General features: G+C 51.4%; 5 protein-coding genes across 5 annotated transcripts; 1 reads left to right on the top strand and 4 right to left on the bottom strand.

The window, feature by feature from the left end:
- Positions 1-2590: 2590 nt before the first annotated feature.
- N7458_007412 (putative AT DNA binding protein) lies at positions 2591-3907 on the bottom strand (the record flags this gene model as incomplete). The annotated part of the gene is made up of 3 exons (XM_056910794.1): positions 2591-3609; positions 3697-3811; positions 3866-3907. 3 exons carry the CDS (start codon positions 3905-3907, stop codon positions 2591-2593), a joined length of 1176 nt encoding a protein of 391 aa, XP_056763620.1.
- Positions 3908-9118: 5211 nt separating this feature from the next.
- Positions 9119-12358, top strand: set2 (SET and WW domain protein; the record flags this gene model as incomplete). Its single annotated transcript, XM_056910793.1, has 4 exons — positions 9119-9599; positions 9842-11511; positions 11575-11655; positions 11717-12358. The coding sequence occupies 4 exons, from the start codon at positions 9119-9121 to the stop codon at positions 12356-12358; spliced, it is 2874 nt and encodes a 957-aa protein (XP_056763619.1).
- Positions 12359-14385: 2027 nt separating this feature from the next.
- N7458_007410 (translation initiation factor 6) lies at positions 14386-15392 on the bottom strand (the record flags this gene model as incomplete). The annotated part of the gene is made up of 3 exons (XM_056910792.1): positions 14386-14743; positions 14906-15253; positions 15358-15392. 3 exons carry the CDS (start codon positions 15390-15392, stop codon positions 14386-14388), a joined length of 741 nt encoding a protein of 246 aa, XP_056763618.1.
- Positions 15393-16849: 1457 nt separating this feature from the next.
- On the bottom strand, positions 16850-18639 carry N7458_007409 (uncharacterized protein; the record flags this gene model as incomplete). The annotated part of the gene is made up of 5 exons (XM_056910791.1): positions 16850-17243; positions 17336-17661; positions 17730-17834; positions 17896-18269; positions 18477-18639. The coding sequence occupies 5 exons, from the start codon at positions 18637-18639 to the stop codon at positions 16850-16852; spliced, it is 1362 nt and encodes a 453-aa protein (XP_056763617.1).
- Positions 18640-18676: 37 nt separating this feature from the next.
- On the bottom strand, positions 18677-19692 carry N7458_007408 (uncharacterized protein; the record flags this gene model as incomplete). The annotated part of the gene is made up of 2 exons (XM_056910790.1): positions 18677-19461; positions 19611-19692. The coding sequence occupies 2 exons, from the start codon at positions 19690-19692 to the stop codon at positions 18677-18679; spliced, it is 867 nt and encodes a 288-aa protein (XP_056763616.1).
- Positions 19693-20222: the final 530 nt, after the last annotated feature.

Below are 20222 nucleotides of genomic sequence, written 5' to 3'. Positions count from 1 at the left end.
GGGTCCATCTGCCAGCCGTCTACAGCAATACACTCTAGTGCAGTGATATTTTCGCCTCTCTCAGTCTCAGCGAGATCAGGGCAAGATGATTTAGCCCCAATAACGTTTCGTGCTCGCCCTTGACCAGGTTGAAACCCGCATTCATCGAAGTTATATACTAGCCGAGCGGGGACGTTATGGAGGACCAGTTCTAGCTGGTCGTACCAGTGTTGAAGAAGGCCTGCATCCTCCGCTTGGATTCGCCTTAGTTCCTTAGTCTTTCGCTTCACAGGACCTAGGCCAAGATTTTTTGGTAGACGCTTTATAAAGCTATACGCCCAGTTTTTACCAACCTGCGTATCCGGCTGGCCCGATCGCGCGAGTGCGCGATTTGCCCATGCGCCTACTACCGCAGCAGTAGGTGGTAGGTTCCAGCCATGCATTTGAGCTATCCAACTAACCAAGGCTTTCTCCTGGTGTGGCTCTAGGAGATTTTTCAGCGATTTGGTAGGTGTAATAGGCGATTTAGCCATTTCGACGCGTCTGGTCAAGGTCTGGCGGCTAACACCGAATTCACGCGCAATCTTGGTGATATTTGGTTTCTTTTGGGATAAAACCAATTTACAGGCCTCGGTCAAGCGAGATTCATCAAAATCAGTAGATTTAGGCATGTTGGGTGGTTGAATTGGATAGTAGTAGGCTACTGGTAGAAAAATGCCCTGGATTGCGGAATGCCCAGGATTGCGGGCGCACCCAAACCGGGAAGCGGTTTGGGTGGGCAGTAAGGCACTGATAGATAGTGTTCTCCAGGTCTGGCTAGGTAGAACGATAGTTGTACTCTCAGCCGCCACCGAGAACATGAAATAAGGAATTATACAATATGTATACATGGTTCAATCATGAGCTCGCCTTTTTCCATGCACTAAGTCTTGTATCGAGCTTGGTGCTCGAGAAAACAAATAGCATGATCATCATACGCAAGTCCAGTCTACCAGACACAAGAGGAGCAATTCACAAAGTATTGTCCTCGCCAATGCAGACAAAACGGCATCGGCAGAGCAAAAGAGCAAATTATGCGCTGTCATTATAAAATAAAAGCAATCCATAATCTTACATGCGCCATAACACAGTAACAAGAGAATGTGCGAGTAGAAAGAATGGGAAAAATCGAAGCCAATCGCAAAAAAGTTCCAGAAAAATGGTCTGATCTGGTGGCCAGGTCAGGTCAGGTCAAGTTATCATTAGCCTGTGTACGTGACAGGCGCGAAGTCATAAATGGAAGGACGAGTAGTGTCCCATGAGAATGTAATAGAGCAAAAGGAATGGGAAAAGGTGGAAAGGGTGAAGGAAACGGCGTCGAGGGTAGGCCGGTTCATCTATTGATTGGTGGTATCCAGAGTGAGTGTGGGATGTCTGGGAAAAGAATGGGCGTATTGAATAGTACAAAGGTGTTCCGGATCAGGCTTGATGAGAAGTGGAGGTTCATTGTAAGAGCAGAAAAATAGATGCCTCCGAAAGAAAAAGAGAAGACGAAGAAGGTTGCTGTTGCCGTGCTCCTGGTGATGTGTGGTGTATTGGAGACGTCGTGATCGAAGAGAGGACATGTCATGGCACGTCATGGCAACAGAGAGCACACAGACAGAGAGACACGAAAGGCCAAGAGTTGAAACTGTAGAAACGTGGAAGATCGAATATGGCAAGGCTGATCAAAATCCAATCAATACAAGGCAGGATAGGGCGGTATAACATTTGACGTCAATTAAACATAAAGCATTGGTTCATGAAAGATGATCTTGAACTCGATAATGAAAAATGGAAAATGGAAAATGAGTAAGGCTGTATTGTATGGGAGGTCCATATCTTCGTCGAGTAGTCATCAAGGACATGCCCATTAGTGCCGAACGGTGAGTGCCGAGAAGGACTGGCAATGTCAATGGCAATGGCAGTAGAAGTCGCGAAGTAGAAGTAGAAGCAGAAGCGTAAGCATCGGCGCTTATCATTGTGACGCATAATCAGAACAAACCGCACAGGACAACATCGTTGCGTAGCATCGTGCATGAAGGAATTTGTAAAAGTGTCGAAAAGAATCAAAGTCGCAGGAGAGCGAAGCAAAGTTGTAATCAAGCGAAGATGTAATCGAAAAATGGAGAAAAAGATCGAATTAGACGCAAGATTGGATGAATGGATCGGATCCAAAAGCGCAGCGCAGTGCAGTGCAGTGCAGTGCAAGATCCAAGGTAAACATAAACAATAAACGCAACTCGAAACGCTGTACGCTGTCTATTGTTCGTCAAGAGTTCATTTCATGAATTCGAGGTCGTCGTGAGACATGTTGCAGTATCAAGGTAGCTGCAAAGGGGAGGGGGCAAAGGAAGGGGTGTCGGGTGTAGGGTCGTGTTCCAAAGATTCAACAGCAATCAAGAAGGTGAAGCAGGTGAAGCAAGTCGGACAAAGAGAACCATATCCTCGCAAAATGGACTGGACCAAGGCACAGTCGTAGTTGTAGTCGGTTTGCACCTCTCGGGTCCATCGAACCTTACCACAGGGGCCATATTGAGCAAATCTCAATACTCAATCCCCATAAAGTCGAACCCAGCTTCACAATCGATATCTACCTCAACGACTTCTCACCAGGCGTCGTACTAGCTCTCCCCTCAGCATAAGGCCCCATCAGTGGCTCTCTCTCCCTCTCCCTCTCCCCCCGAGTAGCAATCGAGTCCCTGTGCCCACTATCCGGCGGCGAAAAGCGATCCGGCGGGATAGCCCCGTAGGAGCTACGCTCACCAGGATTACTATTCAGCCTTTCCCGGAAAGGGTCCCTTTCCGGCGGACCTAGTTGCAGCGTGCCTAGTTGCAGCGCATGCGGGGAGGGTAACGGGTGGGCCATTTCGTTTAGCCGGGGTAGTTCGCGCATGTTAGGGCCCATGCTGCGGGATGGCATATCGCGGCGCTCGCTGGTGGGTAGAGACGGTGGTGCTGGAGCGAGAGGTCTGGTGCTGGGTACGTCGTAGGGAACGAGGCCTGCATTTGGGCCGTGGATGGGCTGCGATGCTGTAACTGTGGCTGTGGCTGTAGGCTGTGGATATGGCGCGAGGGACGGACCGGCTGGACTGGTTGGTGAGGGTGGGATTTTGAGACGGTTGGGGTTTGCGCGACGGGGTGGTGGATAGGTCTCGCCGCGGGCTTCGGCGGCGGCTTTGCGGCGTTCTGTTTCGGCTTTGCTGGGTCGGCCGCGTTTGCGGGGTGGTTCGCCTGTGGAGGTTGTGTCGAGACGGGGGGAGAGTTGGGCGGAGCTTTCGCTGCTGTAGGAGGCTGTACTTGCTGGGGGGCGAGGTTGGATTGCGCGTGGGGCGAGGGGCTTTTCGGCTGGGTAGAGGGGTCGTTTGCGGAGGTTTGAATCTATTGTGGATGGTGTTCCTGGTGCCTCTGGACGATGTATTGAGACTGTAGTTGGTGGTGGTGGTGGATGTGGTGGGTGTTGATATTGATGTTGATGTTGATGCTGGGCTTGAGGTTTTTGCTGTGCTTGGGGCTGGAATGGTGATTGCGATTGCGACTGGGGTTGTGTTTGTGATGTCAATTGCAATTGCATGTTTTCAAAGGCCAATCTGCATTGGCTGAGTGAGCGGCCTATTGTTTGGATCCGTTTGATAGTTGTTAGTGATCAATGGCTGGACATAAAGGTGCGGCGCTATAGTTTCCTGGTCTTTAAATTACCTTGAGGCAAAGGGATATGCTCCCAGCTAGGATTGATACGGCACTCATTGATCATGCGAAGGAGATAACTGGACGGAATGCCCGCTTTCTTGAGGATTTCGCTGAGTAGAGTATTCTATCGGCTGTTAGTATAGTTCGATATCGTTTCAAGCAGGGTGTCTAGTCATACCTTCTCCTCCTCGGTCCATGGCATATCAGGTGGACTCGACATATCCAAACCATCAAAGCCAGAACAAAGACGTTTTCTTCCGTTCGTCTGAATACCAGCAATAGTAGATTGATGGGCCGATGGGATCAATAAGTCAATAGAGGAGAGCTACCGTCACCCTCAACGCTCGTCACCGTTCAACAAAAGACAAACAAAGCAAAGACAGCCTCCCAAGATAGATATTATATCGGAGCGAATGGCAGCAGATCAGAAAAGAAAGTCGTGTGTACGCGCCCAACAAACACGCCAGCAACGGTGGACAACTTGGAACCCTCGAGAATAAGGAGAGTAAGAAAGGAAAACAAAAATAAATCACAACACGCAAATCATGAAACTCTTATGTGCCCATCCTCTCACCACGAGGGTAGAGCAAAAAGTCAGAAATAGGCAGTCGAAAAATAAAGAGAGAAAAAAAAGATTGCTTAAAGAGGAAATCCTCAAGAAGTCCTCGATTGCCAACCGACAGCCGACGAAGGACGAGAGGCGAAAAGCGAATGCGAGAGAGCGTGTGTGTGTGAGGGAGAGAGAGAGGAACTGGAGAGGAAAACAAAATGCAGAGATAAAATCAAAAATCAGAAAACAGGATAAAAAAAGGATAAAAAAGAAGCGACCTCAATTGAGGGCTTTACAGCCACAGGAAATAGAGGTGCAGCAAAACAAAACGCGGTCCATGAATCCCCGGCTGGAAAAGATTGGCCAACACGGACTTGAGCAACCGGGATCGCGCAGGAGGGACCGCGGCGCGTTGGACCGGAGGGAAAGCTGCAGGGTCTAAGTCGTGTTTGGGAGGGGTTGGTGAGAATGGGTGGAGGAGGAGAGGAGATAATAGGTGGCGGAGTAGTGGAGGAGGAGGAGGAGGAGGAGAATAGGGAGAGATAGAAAGGTAGAAAGAGAGAGAGAGAGAGAGAGTGAGGTAGAAAGTAGAAGCAGAAACAGACGCAGGAGAATTGGCGCAGGAGAAGCAGTCGCAAAATGCAGTAGCGATAGGTACGGAGAGAGAGCGAGCACTTGGGCCAAGCACAAGAAAGTAGTAATGCAGTAATGCAGGTGTACGGGATCAAACCGAGCTTAGAGGGAGTCGGGGCCCAGGAATTACAGAGAGAGAAAGGCTAGAAAAATGAAAATAGAAACTCCCTAAAAAGGAAATTAAACAACAAGGGAAAAGTGTATGGAGTAGTAGAGCGAACTGTACGGAGTGGCCCACGTCGAGTGGCAGGGGGGAAAGGGTGAATAATGGGAAAAAAAAAAATTTAGAGACAAGAACAGGGAAATCGGGGAGTTTCATCTCTTCCAGAAGAGTTCGAGACGAAACAAAATTACTACTAGTAAGTTGTCACTAGTAATGCACGTCGCCGGAGGGGCTCGTTCTGAACAACAAAGTACGATCGAGGGGGGTTAGACTGTTAGACTGTTAGACTGTTAGCCTGTTAGCGTACAATTCCACTGGATTATTCTTGAGGATAACTGTGGACGGAGACACACTAAGACTCTAAAAGGCTAAACTGTGATGTATGTAAACTAGAGGAGAGTCCGTACATCCCATACATGGATGATGGACGGGAGAGTCCTTTGCGCGTGGAAGTGGAGACAAAACTGGACTCTGCATGGCTAGTGACTAGTGGGAGATACCACCCTCGTCTGGCGGACGAAGTACATAAGAGAGAAAGACAATTCCATAGTTTTAAAGGGACCAGATAGATTACTATCTACTCCGTACAGATACATAGCCTAAATAGAGTGGACGCTAGACAGCCCGAGTTAAATCACCCTCTACGGAGTATGAATGTACTCTAATCCCTCCGTGATCTTTACTGACATAGTGGAAACTCTGGGAAGCGCGAAAACGACAGGCCCTGACGAAAAGAGACTAACCCAAGACAAGGAGTGACTAACCTCTTACACTAGCAGGGTTATTAGGAGGGCGACAACGCATCAGGGGAAAACAAAAAACAACAAATAAAAATAATTAAAATTAAATTAAACAGTAAATAAAACAAACCCAGCAAATGCCAATAATAAGCCCGCTCGAAAAGAAACCCAAAATGTCGTACAGTCGGAAAGCGGTTGGCCCTGACGGTCCCAGAGCCAAGGGACGTCCTGCGGGAAGCCCAGTGCTTTTTTTTTCTCCGTAAACCGTGTCAACAATTGTCCTTGGACTACGGAGTCGAAACCGTGAGGTCGGCCCCTCTCAGGGCGCCATTGGGGCGAATTGCGACCGTCTGATAGGCGCGCCTCGGCGGGTGCCTCGGGACGTTGGGTCATTGACTCGTCTTGGTGTTGGCCGTGAATGGATTGTGTTTGAAGCTAGCTCCAGGGGCGGTTTAGGGTCGATCCACCCGGTTGTGATGAGCATTTGGGGGGTTATGAGGGGGTGATTGTATAATGTAAACAATTGAAATTGAACAGAGAAGCTAGGTAGAAAAGAAGGGTAGTAAGTAGAATTGAATGATCAATTACTGTTCTGACTAGATAGACTCGTGTACCGAGTCCTCTGCCTTGTTAAGGTCACTTCCAAGATCACCCGCGCATGGTGTAGCTTGGCTTCAAGCTCGGGAGAGGGGGTCAGAGAGAAACAGGAAACGGTTCGAAGATCTTTGACCAGCCGCCCCGCTAGGATGAATCACCGGTGTCTTCTCGGGTGTCAAGGACTCCATAGTCCATACAGTCACTGTACAATGTAGTGTACAATATACTAGGCTAAGCGGTTAGAACAGTAAAGTATGTACTGAATTGTCGAGCAAGCCGAGCTTCACCAGTCTAGCTCCCTGGTCTGGGCGATTATTCTCAATTGCTTACTGGCTATTGTGCCATGCATTTCCATATACATACTTACTACCTTCCCCTACGACTAACCCCAGTACAGTAGTCCGCGGGTACAGTGGCAGTGCAAAAGTTTGAAACTATTTCTCTTACTGCCAAGACTTTTCTGCCAGATAAAAACTCACAATGCAGCCAAATTTCAACCACAGCAGCCTGATATTTTGTATACTACGCCTTCTGCCTCAAGATTACCTATACCCTGTGAGGCGTCGTACCGATAATTACCTAAAATATAACGGGTCGCACGTTGGAAGTAGGGTGTATTGGGGGTAGGTAATAGGTAGTGAGCGATAGGCGGTGAGTGGGAAATAGTTTCAAACTTTTGCACACCCACTGTATACTTTGTCTGGGACCTCACTAATGTAGATCGTCGTCACATACAGGCATCCGCGGGGCAGGGGGTACTTTGGTACGGGAGGAATAAATAGAAATGGTTAATAAAGGGCGCAAAAGTACACAACGAGGTTGATAACGTGCGATGGACAGGCAGAGACAGAGTACATACATAGATTTAGATGTTCATGAATGGAATCCAAAAAAAATGAAGAATAATTCTAATTATGCTTGGATCGACTGGATAGCACGAGGTGGTAAGCGTTTCGTACATTATCGTGTACACCTCGCGGCTAGTTCTCTAGTTCTCTAGTTCTTATTGCGATGAAGATTATTTCCCGGGATGGGAACTTGCTTTTGCATTGAATGCTGGAGATCTGCGCAGCGTGACATGGCTATGGATTTCAACTAATCCGATCTGGACTTAGGTGCCAGCAAGCTGGATGGTTGGACGGAGTATATCCTGGGTCATGATTGTTCCATCATAATAATGTTATTGTACACAAACGTACTATAAAACACAACGTACTATAAACCATAGCTCGCTTTGATTATCATTCCCAGCTATGATCGACGATTCTCAAGCATGATCTAGACAAGACCTAGCCCAAGTCTATTATTTTATGATGATCTCCCTGTCCGAACGTCATACCTGAGTCAGTAGCTAGCCAGTCATGCTACTGTAGTTACTGTAGTTACTAGTTATCCCTTCCTGATGTGATGACTCCCAAGGTTTGGATCCTCCGGGACTCAAGCCTACTCCATACTCTCCTCTTCTCTCCTCCCCTCTCTTTCTCTCTCCCACCTCACTCTCCACCATCTCCCGAATCCAACTGACTCAGAAACGATGCTTCGGACGCACAGACACCGTTTGCATTTCTGCATCCCATCCGGACCAAAAAAAAAAGAAGAAAAATCAAAACTCTCCTGCAGAGTCACTCCCATCCAATCGATTTGCCGCCCAGACTCAATCCCACAGCGTGCAGCAACCTCCCAACCCCCAAGTCGGGGTTTCTCATCCACTCGTTCTGGATCTTTCCTTGTAACCAGGTCCAAAAGCCCTGCAGGGGCACGGACAGACGGACAGACATACTTACAGAGGACAGATGTTTTACAGATTCTACGCCATGGGCAGTGACTCTCCACGTTGATGTCGACTGAACACTCCTGGTACTAACTGATCTACTCCATCCCGTCCACTGCTCGGAGTCGTGCATGGCGGGACGACCTCGATTCTGGTCGGCTTTCCAGAGCCTATAGCTCCCGCCAATTTCCTGCATCGCGTGCAGCTGCATCTTCGCTTGCATTCCCTGGTCGATGCCAGTCTGCTATCGAGGCTGTGCATAGTTCTAACCCCCCCCCCCCCCCCCCCTTTTTTTTGGCTGGTCGGAGTGATGCCTGGACGCGACGTGGCTCATCGATCGAGGATTATCCACGCGTGTCATCATCCAGGACCACAGCCTCTCCGTCCAGCAGGTCTGGCCTCAAAAAGCATGGTCTTTTCTCGATCATCGGAAGAGTATTGTCACTTCTGTGCTCTCATAGCTTGATTTTGTGTCTTCCTTCTCGCTGCCTCGAGGGTCTTTGGTCTCGGTCGCGCGACGCGTCTATATCGGAGACCCGGGATGGATCAGGTTTGACTCGGGATGGAGGGTTCATGGAGAAAGGTCGGGCGGGAATAGGATTGTTGAGGATAACGAGGATCAATGATGAATCAATCTCGTCAGGTCTTGGAATTCACAGGGCCAGCAATGTTTTACTGCGTGCCATATTCATCTTGTTCAGCTAGAAGTATCGAGGCACCGGGCGGTGAGCGCGCGCGACGGCGGCCAGTCAGTTTAGCCAATATCTTTTGAATGAAGTCGTGCATCTCTACCTTCTCTCTCTCTCTCTCTCTCTCTTCACACACCTTCCACTGGCCTCGACGAGTCCTACTCTCGACGCTTCCTCTCTCGTGATTCGCCCACCATCACCCTCACCATTACCATCACCGTCATCTCTCCATCGATCTAACGCACCTCCAACCTCTCTCCAATCCCCCACCCGTAGTCCGTGTTCGTCATGTCCACCCATGACAACGCGGACTCTCAAGATTCCGAGGCACCATCCACCAAAATGGACTCGCCCACCGTCAACGGCCACGCCCACAGCTCTACCAAACAGAATGGCCATCCCCCACGCTCCTCCCGCTCACCTCTCCCCCCTCTCAAAAAAGAACCCTCAACCGACGCCAACACACCCATCCCCAGTCCCGGGCGAACGCCAACCTCCGATCCAGGCGCAATCAAGGCCGACCCCGAGATGAAGTCCGAAACCGTGGGCGGCGAGATCCTGGTCAAGCAAGAACCGGGTCAACCGCCCAAGCTGTCGCGCAGCTCTTCGCAGAAGATCGTGGCCCGGCCGCCGCAGCTGTTTTCGCATTTCCCGGATAGTACGGCTGATGCGCTGGCTACTTTCGAGCAGATTGAGGGTTGCGAGTATGCGAATAAGTACATGGGGTATACGGAGCATGCGATGGAGTGTGACTGTGCTGAGGAGTGGGGTATGTATCCTTGCCTTTTTGTGTCTGGTTTTGGGAGTTTTTTGGTCTTTCTTTCGTTGATTGTCCTGTTGTGGAGTTGTCACTTGGACTGGAGAGGGTGCAAGCTTTCTTGCTTGGTGGGAAGTCCCGCGAGGCCTTTCTTCGAGATTTGTTGCCCCTCTTGAAATTGCCTTTATACCCTCCGCGTGTCTCCCATTCTATCCTCTTTCTTAACTAATCATGTCACTCTCGTTTTTTTACAGACTCCGAAGCCGGCCAAAATTCAGCATGTGGCGAAGACTCGGACTGCATCAATCGTGCAACCAAGATTGAGTGCGTGGGCGACTGCGGCTGTGGACCGGACTGTCGGAATCAGCGATTTCAAAAGAAGCAATACGCGCCAGTCGCCGTCATCAAGACCGAGAAGAAGGGGTTTGGACTTCGTGCAGAGATCGACCTGGATCCGCACCAGCTGATCTTTGAATATGTCGGCGAGGTGGTTGGGGAAGCGCAGTTCCGGCGTCGGATGAGGCAATACGATGAGGAGGGCATCAAACATTTTTATTTCATGTCCTTGAACAAGGGCGAGTTTGTGGATGCTACGAAACGGGGAAATCTGGGCCGTTTCTGCAATCATTCGTGCAATCCCAACTGTTATGTCGACAAGTGGGTGGTGGGCGAAAAATTGCGCATGGGCATTTTCGCCGAGCGTGCAGTACGTGCAGGCGAGGAGCTTGTCTTCAACTACAACGTTGATCGGTACGGTGCCGATCCGCAGCCATGCTACTGCGGCGAGCAAAATTGTACAGGATTCATCGGTGGACGCACGCAGACCGAGCGGGCAACTAAGCTTTCCAATGCGACCATTGAAGCCTTGGGAATTGACGAGGCAGATGGCTGGGACACGGTGGTGGCCCGGCGACCCCGCAAGAAGAAGATGGAAGAAGCCGACGAAGAGTACGTGGACAGCGTGCAGCCCAAGTCTCTGGGTGAGGATGGCGTGACCAAGGTCATGGCCGCGCTTATGCAGTGCCAGGAGAAGTGGATTGCCGTCAAGCTGCTGGGCCGTATTCAACGATGCCAGGACGAGCGTGTGCGCAATCGAGTCGTCAAGATGCACGGCTATCAAATTCTCAACTCGCAGCTGGCCATGTGGAAAGAGGATCACAATGTGGTCATGCAGATTCTGGATATTCTGGATCAATTCCCGCGGTTGACGAGAAACAAGATTATTGATTCGAAGATCGAGTCGAATATTCAGCCATTGACGACATGTGATGATGAGCGCGTGGCGAGCAACGCTGTGGCTTTGCTGGCAAGCTGGGCCAACCTGGAGGTGGGATATCGCATTCCGCGGATGAAGAGAGGCGATCAACAAGCCAAGCCGGCTGTTAATCAATTCGAGCGTCGCGAGTCGGGGCGAGAGCAGCAGCAGCAGCGATCTGTTAGTCGCTCCCCGGAGCCTGTGGAGCTGCAACCCCGAGGAGGGCATGGCGTCGGTGGTCAGCCACGACGAGACCGGAACGTACATCACCATTTAGGTGGACCTGGTGCTGGTGGAGCAGGCGGGCGGTCACGCCGGGACCGTCGACATGATGCTCGCAATCGTCAGCCTCTGCCTGAGGGTTGGTTTACCGCGGAGGCCGACGGAGGTCGAGTGTACTATTACTCGGCATCTGGCGAGACGACATGGACACGGCCAACTGCACCAGCTCCATCTGCCGCGCCAGCCGCCAACAAGCGCAATCAGGCGCTGCAGAGCATCATCGATGGGATCATGAACTCGCAGGACAAGACCCCGTCTGAGCAGAAGAGTGCAACACCCGGGACGCCACAGGCTTCGTCTGATGCACACCCGGAGAAGAAAAAGAAGGAGGCGGATTGGTGGAAGAAGCTTTCCTTGGAGAAGCAGAAGAAGCTTTACGAGAATACGGTATGCGGTTGGGCATGACCTGATTATCGTGCGAATATCTTACTGACGCCAATGACTGCTTAGCTGCACCCTACTATCAAGCATGTGGTGGATCAATTCAAGCATAAGCTCCCAAAAGACGACTTGAAGCGTTTCGCCAAAGAGGTATGCCATACTACATCTATCTCCTATTCCATCTTCCATTACAAATCTAACGACTCTCCAGACGGCCAAAAAGCTTGTGGAAGGCGATTACAAACACGGCCGCGTCACCGACCCAACCAAGATCAGCGAGAAACATCAAAAGACCGTCAAAAGCTACTGCAAATCCTTCTTCGAAAAAGCCGCCACAAAGCACAAGGAGCGCGAAGCCCGTAAAGCCGCAAAACAAGTCCCCACCACCACTACCACCGACTCCAAACACGACAGTACACCCGCCGACGACCCAGACGTCAAAATGTCCGATGATGAACACGACCCCGTCACACATCCACATCCAGACCCTGATGCCAGCGGTGAACCAGAACCACCCACACCCATGGACGAGAGCTCCACACTCAAGCGTAAACGTGACGAGGATGCGATTACACCTGGTGTAGATACCCATCCTACCTCTGAAATTGACAGTTCACCCTCCAAACGTCAAAAATCGACTCCTCCACCCCCTCCACCGCCGCCCCCGCCTATGGATGGTCCTGCTGATGCAGATGACCCTGAGACATCTGTCTCGCCACCTTCAGCCTCGGAGCCTAAGAAGGATTTCCCTGGTCAGGGCAGGACTGGCACTGATACTGATGTTGATGTCGATATCGAGATGGGTGATATCCAATCCCGACCTGCTGTGCTTCGTGTCCAGGGACAAGTATAGCGATAGCCTTGTCCCTTGGTTGATATGCTGATGAGTTCAGTTCGAGAATAGCGAATTTCGTTCGGTCTGGTCTCGGGACCGGACTGAACAGCTTGCCTGGATTGATCTGGACTGGACTGGACTAAGGGTCCTTCTTTTCTTTTCTTTTTTTTTCCGTCTTCTTTTCTCCCCCAGCCATGGAGTTTAGTCCCCTTTGCAGATTTTGATATGGGATGGGCAAAAGCGTTTTACATTTTGGTTTTGGTTTTATTATTCATGCATGGGGTTGTCAATATTCATATACATACCCCCGTTTTTTTTAAACGGCTTGTTCTTATTTGCGTTTTCCTTACATTCTAGAAGTGTGTTCTTCGTTCTTTTTCTGGTTCTGGTTCTGGTCCCGGTCCCTTTATTAACAACCCCGTCATATTGGGAGCGTCATCCTCATCTTTCGTCGTTGTTAACATCTTTTCCCTACCACTTCTCTTTCTTCTGTGAGCTCTGCTCAAGAAGTCAAATGTCAAATGTCGAAGAAGTGGGTGGTGGACGTGACTTACTTTGCTCCGTTTATTCCCTTCTACCTTTTCCTTCTGCTTTTTGTTTTCCTTTTCGTTTCCCTCCCTTCTACCTTCTCTCCCTTCTACATGGAGAGGTGTGATCCCTTTAACCCCTTTCAAACATTGTACCTTGTTACTTACTAGCTACGTATCTGAGAATACCCCCGGTATACTTGCAATTCAGGATTTTGGGATATTGGTTACTGTATTAGCATTCGTCTTCTTTTTTTTACTTTACTTTTGCGGGGAGGGGGGTTTGGCTCTGTCGTATATGTCGAGCTGAAGAGGGAGGATGGGGAACGTAGTTTCTACGAGGGTGTTGGTAGTTGTAGTAGTATCTGGTACTGTAGTTGGTTTAATCCATGGATTCGTTGACAGTCATTTCCTTCTAGTAGACAGCTGTCGCTGGAATATGTGCACGTGTACACGTACAGGTAAGGAAGAGAGCAGGGCTTACCTGTTCAGGTTTGTTCAGGTACACTTTGGAGTACGGTGAGGTATTGCGCAGCCTTACAACTCTATCAATTCTGATAAAGTTGATGGGGGGGATATCATGTTCCAAGACGAGTCCTCCATTTATGCAGTAGGTAGATACCTCTTCTTCCAGGATGGATATAGTAGTCAACCCTTGGAGATTACCTTATCACGGAATCACGAGTCCGAGAGTTCAAGTCCAAGTCTGAATCCGAGTCCCAGTAGTCATAGCCTTAAGACTTTGCTTTAGTCCTAACCTTCCTCTCTGTGATGATGAGCGCGCAAGACTGGAAGGGCGGCTTCTGCCTTTGGATAATACAATAATGCACTCATGAGAATGACCGATTGCTTGGCCTGCTTCGATATGTATTTGCGGGTCGGCAAGCGATATTGTTTACTCTGAAAGGTTTTTGTATATCTGGGTAGCGTGGCTTATCAGTCCAGTTTATATCTGTCTATCCTGAAATATCCAAGAACCTGAAGTGAATTGCTATACCAGATCTTGATCGTAAAGATGGACTATCTTACTGTAGGTACTAGAATATAGCCTTGTCAGCCATGATCAATGGTAGCAGGCAGGTATGCTCGATGGCGTTTTCCCTCGTATATCACATCACATCACATATTAAGGACGTGGCGCGGTTATTTCTGCTCGTATGCATAATCACCATTTACAACCCTGGAAACAAGCTATCTACTCTTCTCGTCTCTTCTTTACTACTCCATTAATTAGAACCCGAAAGAGGAATGGTCATCAATCATCATTGCCGGACCTAAGTAACCAAAGAGACAAAAAAAACTCACGACTCCACCCCACAAGAGTCAGAGTGAATCGTCAGAGTAAGAGGTAGAGGGAGAGGTAGAATCAGAGAGTCAAAGTCGAAATCCACCACTGCAGATTGCACATACACAATGCGAGTCAAAAGTCCAGCATGCAGAACCCAAGTCCGAACCCAAGTCCGAACCCAAGTCCGAACTCCCTCAGACCTTTCTCTTCTTTTCTCCTCCCATCCCCATCTAGTAGAAGCTCTCCACAATACTCTCCTTATTAACCCCCGCACCGCCACCGCCAGGCGCCATCTCGCCCAGCCGGAAAACACTCTCAACAACACTCAACTCCGTCGCCGTCGTATCCAGCCCCGTCACAGCCAGCCAGTCATTAACGACCATGCCGGCGCCAACGACGGGCGAGCCGCGGTTCACGGATCCAGCGACGAGGGGGACCTGCAGGAGAGACGAGAGCTCGTCCTGGTCGCGGATGGAGGTTTTCGGGTGCACGAGGCCGCCTTGGTTGGAGAGGGCCATGTAGGAGCCTGTTAGGACGTTGTCTGCGACTGTTTGGCGGAAGACTTCGACGCCGAGGACATCGGCGATGCTGTAGTAGAAGAAAAGGAATTAGTAAGAGTTTTTTTTGGGTTTTTTTTTTTTTCCTTTTGGTCTAGACATGACTTTTTTTTTGGTCGGAAAAAAGGCATATCCAGTCCACGGTTGTGTTCGATCCAACACTGGATGCTAGATTTCTGGGGGAAAAACGTACATCTCCTCGGTCTCCCTCTCCAAATCAGGATGCACCAGCGCAACATGGTCATTACAGCAAATGACATTCCCCAACGCACTCAATCTCTCCTCTATCCGCTGGATCTTCACCGCATCGGGCAATGTATTCCGCAAATGCTGCAGTTCCTGGTCCGTAGTCGTTGTCGGGACCAGCAGGCCGTTCTTGTTGCCGACGGTCAGACGGCCGACGATGCGGGTGCCGGCGATGGTGGCGTGGCAGATGGGGATGACGTCTTGGAGTTCGGACTCGAAGACGGAGTAGAAGTTCTCCGAGGCGCCGACTGCGACGATGGCGTAGGAGTTTGTTAGGCGGGCGAAGACGCCGACTCTGTGAGAAGGGGTGGTTAGGTGGTGGTCTTTTTTTGAACGTCCAGGTGAGGGGTTTAGAAGAGGAGGGGTTGTGAGGAGTGGGAGGGTGGGAGGGGGACGTACTCGTTTGAATTCTCGAATTGGGCGCGGACAGCCATTGTGGGTAGATGTCCGGTGGTTAGGAGGGTGGTTATGGTGGAGGGAGGGTATATGGGAGAAAGAGAGAGGGAGAAGGAGAAGATGAGAAGGACTGCTTGCGAGGGAAGAAAGTCGGCCGCAAAAAAAGCTCGGATGCGGTGGAGACGGAAGGTGAGAGAGGGAGAGAATGGGAGAATTAGGAGCCCAGAAAGCGGGAGATATATAGGGTATTAAAAGGCGGATATTTGTGGTTAGAATGGAGAGATGGGATTTGGAGCTACGATAGGAGAATGGATCTTATTTAAAGAGAATAATTCTGTTTCTGCGAGAGTGTAGAGTGTAGCGTGTACACAGTTCCAGTCCTCTCTCGCAAGCAGCCAAAAGTGGGAATTTGCAAAAAGAGCAATGCAAAAAAGCTCGGGCCAATCAGCGTCTGGACCCACCAGTGGAGTCGGTCGACTCATCGAGGAGGGGAAGTACCGTATACTTAGATTGTACTAGGATAACAAGTGGCAGGAAAATGTATACAGTACCTCCAGCATCCACTGACTCATCCTGTCTCATGTTGACGGGCAGTCTGAGAGTCATGAGAGTAGGAGGCGCAGTAGACTAGTCTAGTACTGTTCTCCGCATACGAAGAGAAGGCTTATGAAAGTAATAGCAATAACTAGCATATTGTGGATTAGTTATTATGATTCTGGATTACTGAGCATGTTATGTCGCCTCTTGGATACACGATGCGAGTGGACTGGTAGATTGCCACGATACTCCAGTAGAGATGGCCATTAATGACTATCGACGGTAATCCCTTCCTTCTAGTTGCATCCATTCATGACACAAAGTATACTTATACACCCATCTCCGTAATAGTCCCACTCTCTTCCTACAAAGTAAATCCATTCCCATCAAGTCCTTACATACATGCATACAGCAGAAACAATCTCAACCACAATATCAAGTAGAACCCGACTTTAAGTAATACAGTACAACAAGACCAAACTACAAAACTACACTACATCAAAAACAAAACTCAAAACCCAAAATTCAAAATGAAACAAACGTCAAATTAACGCCGTCGCTCAATCAAGCGTGAAAGGGTATGTGAACATCGAGAGACTCGTACAGGGTATGAAGATGGCAATAAAACAAGAAAAGAAAAACGCAAAACGAGAAGAAAAGAGAAGTGAAAAGAAAACGAAGAAAAAACCAAAAACCAAGCCCGGCGAACCGCGAACGGGGCATCCATATTCATACATGGGCATTTTTGCCCAGCTCCTCGAGGAGCAGAAAGCGCAGAGAGCGCACACACCACGGACAGAACCAGCACCAGCACCCGCGCAAGGACAAGAACAAGCGCACACCGCGCAGAAAACGTACTAGCACAAGCACAAGCACAAACGCACGGGACGCACCACCAACACCAGCACACACACCACACACCACACCACACACCACACCACACTCAACTCCCCTCCCTTCAATACCGCCGTGGCGGAGGCGGCGGGAAGTACAGAGGCGGTGGACCCCCATGGGGGCCAGGGCCACCGTGAGACCCTGTACTTCCCGGACCGGGTTGCTGGCCCGCTTGCCCAGGGGGACCGGGAGGCCACGAGGGGAGTGGCAGCCGGTGGAAATTGGAACCCGGGGGCGGGGGCAGCTGTGGAGGCCCGGTCATGGCGAAGGGATCGGGCAGGCCCATGCCCAGCGGCGACCGCGCGGGAAGCAACCGTCGCGGCTGCTGGGTGGGTGTCGGACGCGGGAGGATGAAGGACCGCGGGTCGGTTGGGCCATGGGCCATGCCCGGGGAGGAGGAGGTGGTGGTGGTGGTTGGGGAACCCCCTGTGGTTGGGGGAAGAGAGCGCGGTGGCTCACTGCCAGATGTTGGTCGGGGCGCATCTGGGGGAAGTGGGTGGTGGTGGTGGCGGGGTGGTGGTCGAAGAGGGCTGTATCAGCCAGCAGGGACAGAGCCTTCGGGACGTCGGAGGGGCCGTCGTAGCTGTCGGCGACGGTGCGGGCGGCTTGGAGGAGGGAGTCCACCGCCCGGTTGATGGAGTCGGTGGATGCCTCGATGGAGGAGTCGAGGGCTTGCATTTGGGGGTTCAGGTCTTCCCCCAGTCGGACTTTCATGACGAAGTCCTCCCATTCTTGCTCGCCTCGCTCAAAGGCGGCCGCGCCGTCTGGTTGCCGGACAGCTTCCGCGAAGAAACCACGCTCCACTTCACGCAGGCCGGCTTTGCCAATGCGGAAGAGGTAGCGCGGTTCTTCAGCCTCCGCGTCTGATCCGTCGGTCTGAATTGAATTTGTTAGTAATCAGATCAATTCAGGTCAAGACTCAGATATGATTGAGTGCAACTCACCTCTGTGTGCTCATCATCTTCAGCTGCTCGTCGACCGGACACGAGCTCCATGTACTTGCCCCGAGCGGCAAAGAACATCTCTTCTTGGATGTTTGCAATGCGCTCCTGTAAGAAACAAGTCAGTAATCCATACGGCAATTCAAAATAAGAACCAGTTAATACATACTTGGGTGCGCTGCTCGACGATGAGCACATTGCCCGCATACACTTTCTCCGCGGACTCCACCTTGAGATCATACTGATCTCGACACCGAGTCAGCGCCTTGCGCTCGTACTCGCCCAACTCCCGCAGAATCTGGTCGTACTCGGGACTCTCCTTGTGCGCGTTCTTGTCTCGCGCAATCTTCTGCATGGAGTGGTCCGCGAGTACGCTCAGCGCGAGCTGCTGCGCCTGGCCCACCTTCTTGAACAGCGCCGCCAACTCTTCAGCCCGATCCTTAATGGGCTGGGTGGCGCGCACTGGAGAAGGGGTCCGGCGGCGACTCTCGCTGTCCCAGATTTCGTCTTCGATGCGTTTGCCGCCGCGTCGAAGAGCTGCTGCTGCCGAACCACGGCCTCGTCCTCGGCCTCGGCCGCCACGACCACGAACACCTGCGCCGCGAGTTGGCCCAAGAGCACCTCCACGACCACCGGCACCACCACGACTACCACGACTACCACGGCCACGGGCCCGTCCCCGTCCACGACCGCGTCCTCGCCCGCTTGTAGCGGGGCCTTCGATGGAGGGCGCAACTGCAGGGTCGGGACGTGTTGGATCGGGGATGGCGCCGTGATCGGGTGTCGACTCTTGACTTTGCGGTGATTCAGTCGGGTTGCCGTTTTGGAGGGTGCCGTTGGGGGTGGACTCGGGCTCGGGCTCGGGTTCTTCGAGTTTGAGCTTCTTGGCTGCCGTGCCACTGGGCTCGGGCATCTCTGCGGACTCGAATTCTTGCGCCTCGTCCTTCATCTCAGTGGACTTGCGCTTGCGTGAGAGGCGGGGGGAGTAGGAGGTTTGGGGGTGGTTCGGTGAGTTGGGCTGAGTACGGCTCGTCATCTGCGCCCTGAGAGTCTTTCTGTCGTGACTCTGTTGCTTCAGGCATGGCCTGGTCCTCGGTGGAAGCCTCGGGGTGATCTGGGTCCGTGGCTTTGTTGGCCGAGGTGAAGTGAAGCTTGAGGGCTGGAGGCTTGGGTGGGCTGAGTCGGAGGCGAAGTTTGGGAGTGTAGGCCAGGTCTTCTTGGTCTGCCTCTTCCTGTGAGGAGCTGTCTTCCTCATCTTCCGTTGCGTCGGCATCAGCATCGGCAATGACATCGGCGTCAGCTTCAGCTTCAGCTTCGGAGTCGACATCCTCAGCCAACTTGCTGGGAGTAGCCTCTTCAGTAGCCAGTTCCTCCGAGGGCTTCAGACGAGCAGACTGGCGGGTGGTGCGGGATGATTCAGGGACGGCCATGGCGCGCTTGGAACGCCGGCCACGAGGGGTCTCTGGGTTTTGAGAGCCAGCGGAGGTGGAAGCTGGCGCGGTGGAGAATGCATCGGCCTGGTCGGTGGAGGATGCATTGTCGGAAGAGAAGAGACCCAACTTCCGGAGTGAGGGCAATTTGAATTTGAGAATGTGGGAGCGCTTGGGTGGGATGGGCGACTCCTCTTGGTCCTCCGTACGGGCAGTGGTGGATGGACGGCCTGGACGGTTGGCCCAGTAATTTGCCCAGCGACCTCTTCCGCGGCCGCGGCCCCGTGCACGGGGAGCATGAGTTGCTAAAAAATGGATTAGTGATGGATCAGAGATGGATGGGGCGTAGAGGGGGAGAGCAGGCGTAGACCACAGTAATCATGTCAGAGGTAAGGGTAGAAACCGGATGCCCCGATGATGGGACCAGACCGGGGTGGTTCACTTGTTCACTTACTTGGGGGATTGCGTGCAGATCGCGTCGCAGGGCTGGCAGTGGTGGCCGAAGCCGCGCCTCGTTTTCCTCGTCGGCCCACCATTGTGAGGGTCTTGTACGAGGGAGAGTTAGTCGAGGAAAGGGTGTGCGGATAGGGAAAAAAAAAGATGTAAGAAATGAAGAGAAGGGAGGAAGGGAAGTGTGAAAAGAGATGGATGGTGAACGGGGGACGCGAGGAAAGGATGAAAAAAGAGATGGCGAGAGTGAAGAACCGACGGGAGATTCACCGTCGGTAGGGATGGGAGATGGGAGATGGGAGAAGGGAAGAAACGAAAAGGAAGAAAGGAGATTGTTGATGATGGGAGATGAGAGTAGACAAGAGGCTGTCCACAGTGAGATGGACGACACGCGACACGATGGTATCGCTTGGTCGTCGAGGGTGGGAAGAGGATGAGATGGTGATGGTGATGGTGATGGTGATGGTGATGAGGTATTGGAAGATGAGAAGATGAAGAAGGAAAAGAGTTGGGAGCGGAAGCAGAAGCAGGTTGATGGTTGAAGGAGAGGTTGGATTAAAGGTGGCCACGCATGGGGGAGAACAGAGGATCTTATACCAGAACAGCATGAGGCATC

Source organism: Penicillium daleae, assembly GCF_028827525.1.
Source record: "Penicillium daleae strain IBT 16125 chromosome Unknown utg000007l_segment0_segment0, whole genome shotgun sequence".
Lineage (NCBI taxonomy): Eukaryota > Fungi > Ascomycota > Eurotiomycetes > Eurotiales > Aspergillaceae > Penicillium > Penicillium daleae.
Note: the sequence above shows the minus strand (reverse complement) of the source record. Positions and strands in the feature narration are given on the sequence as shown.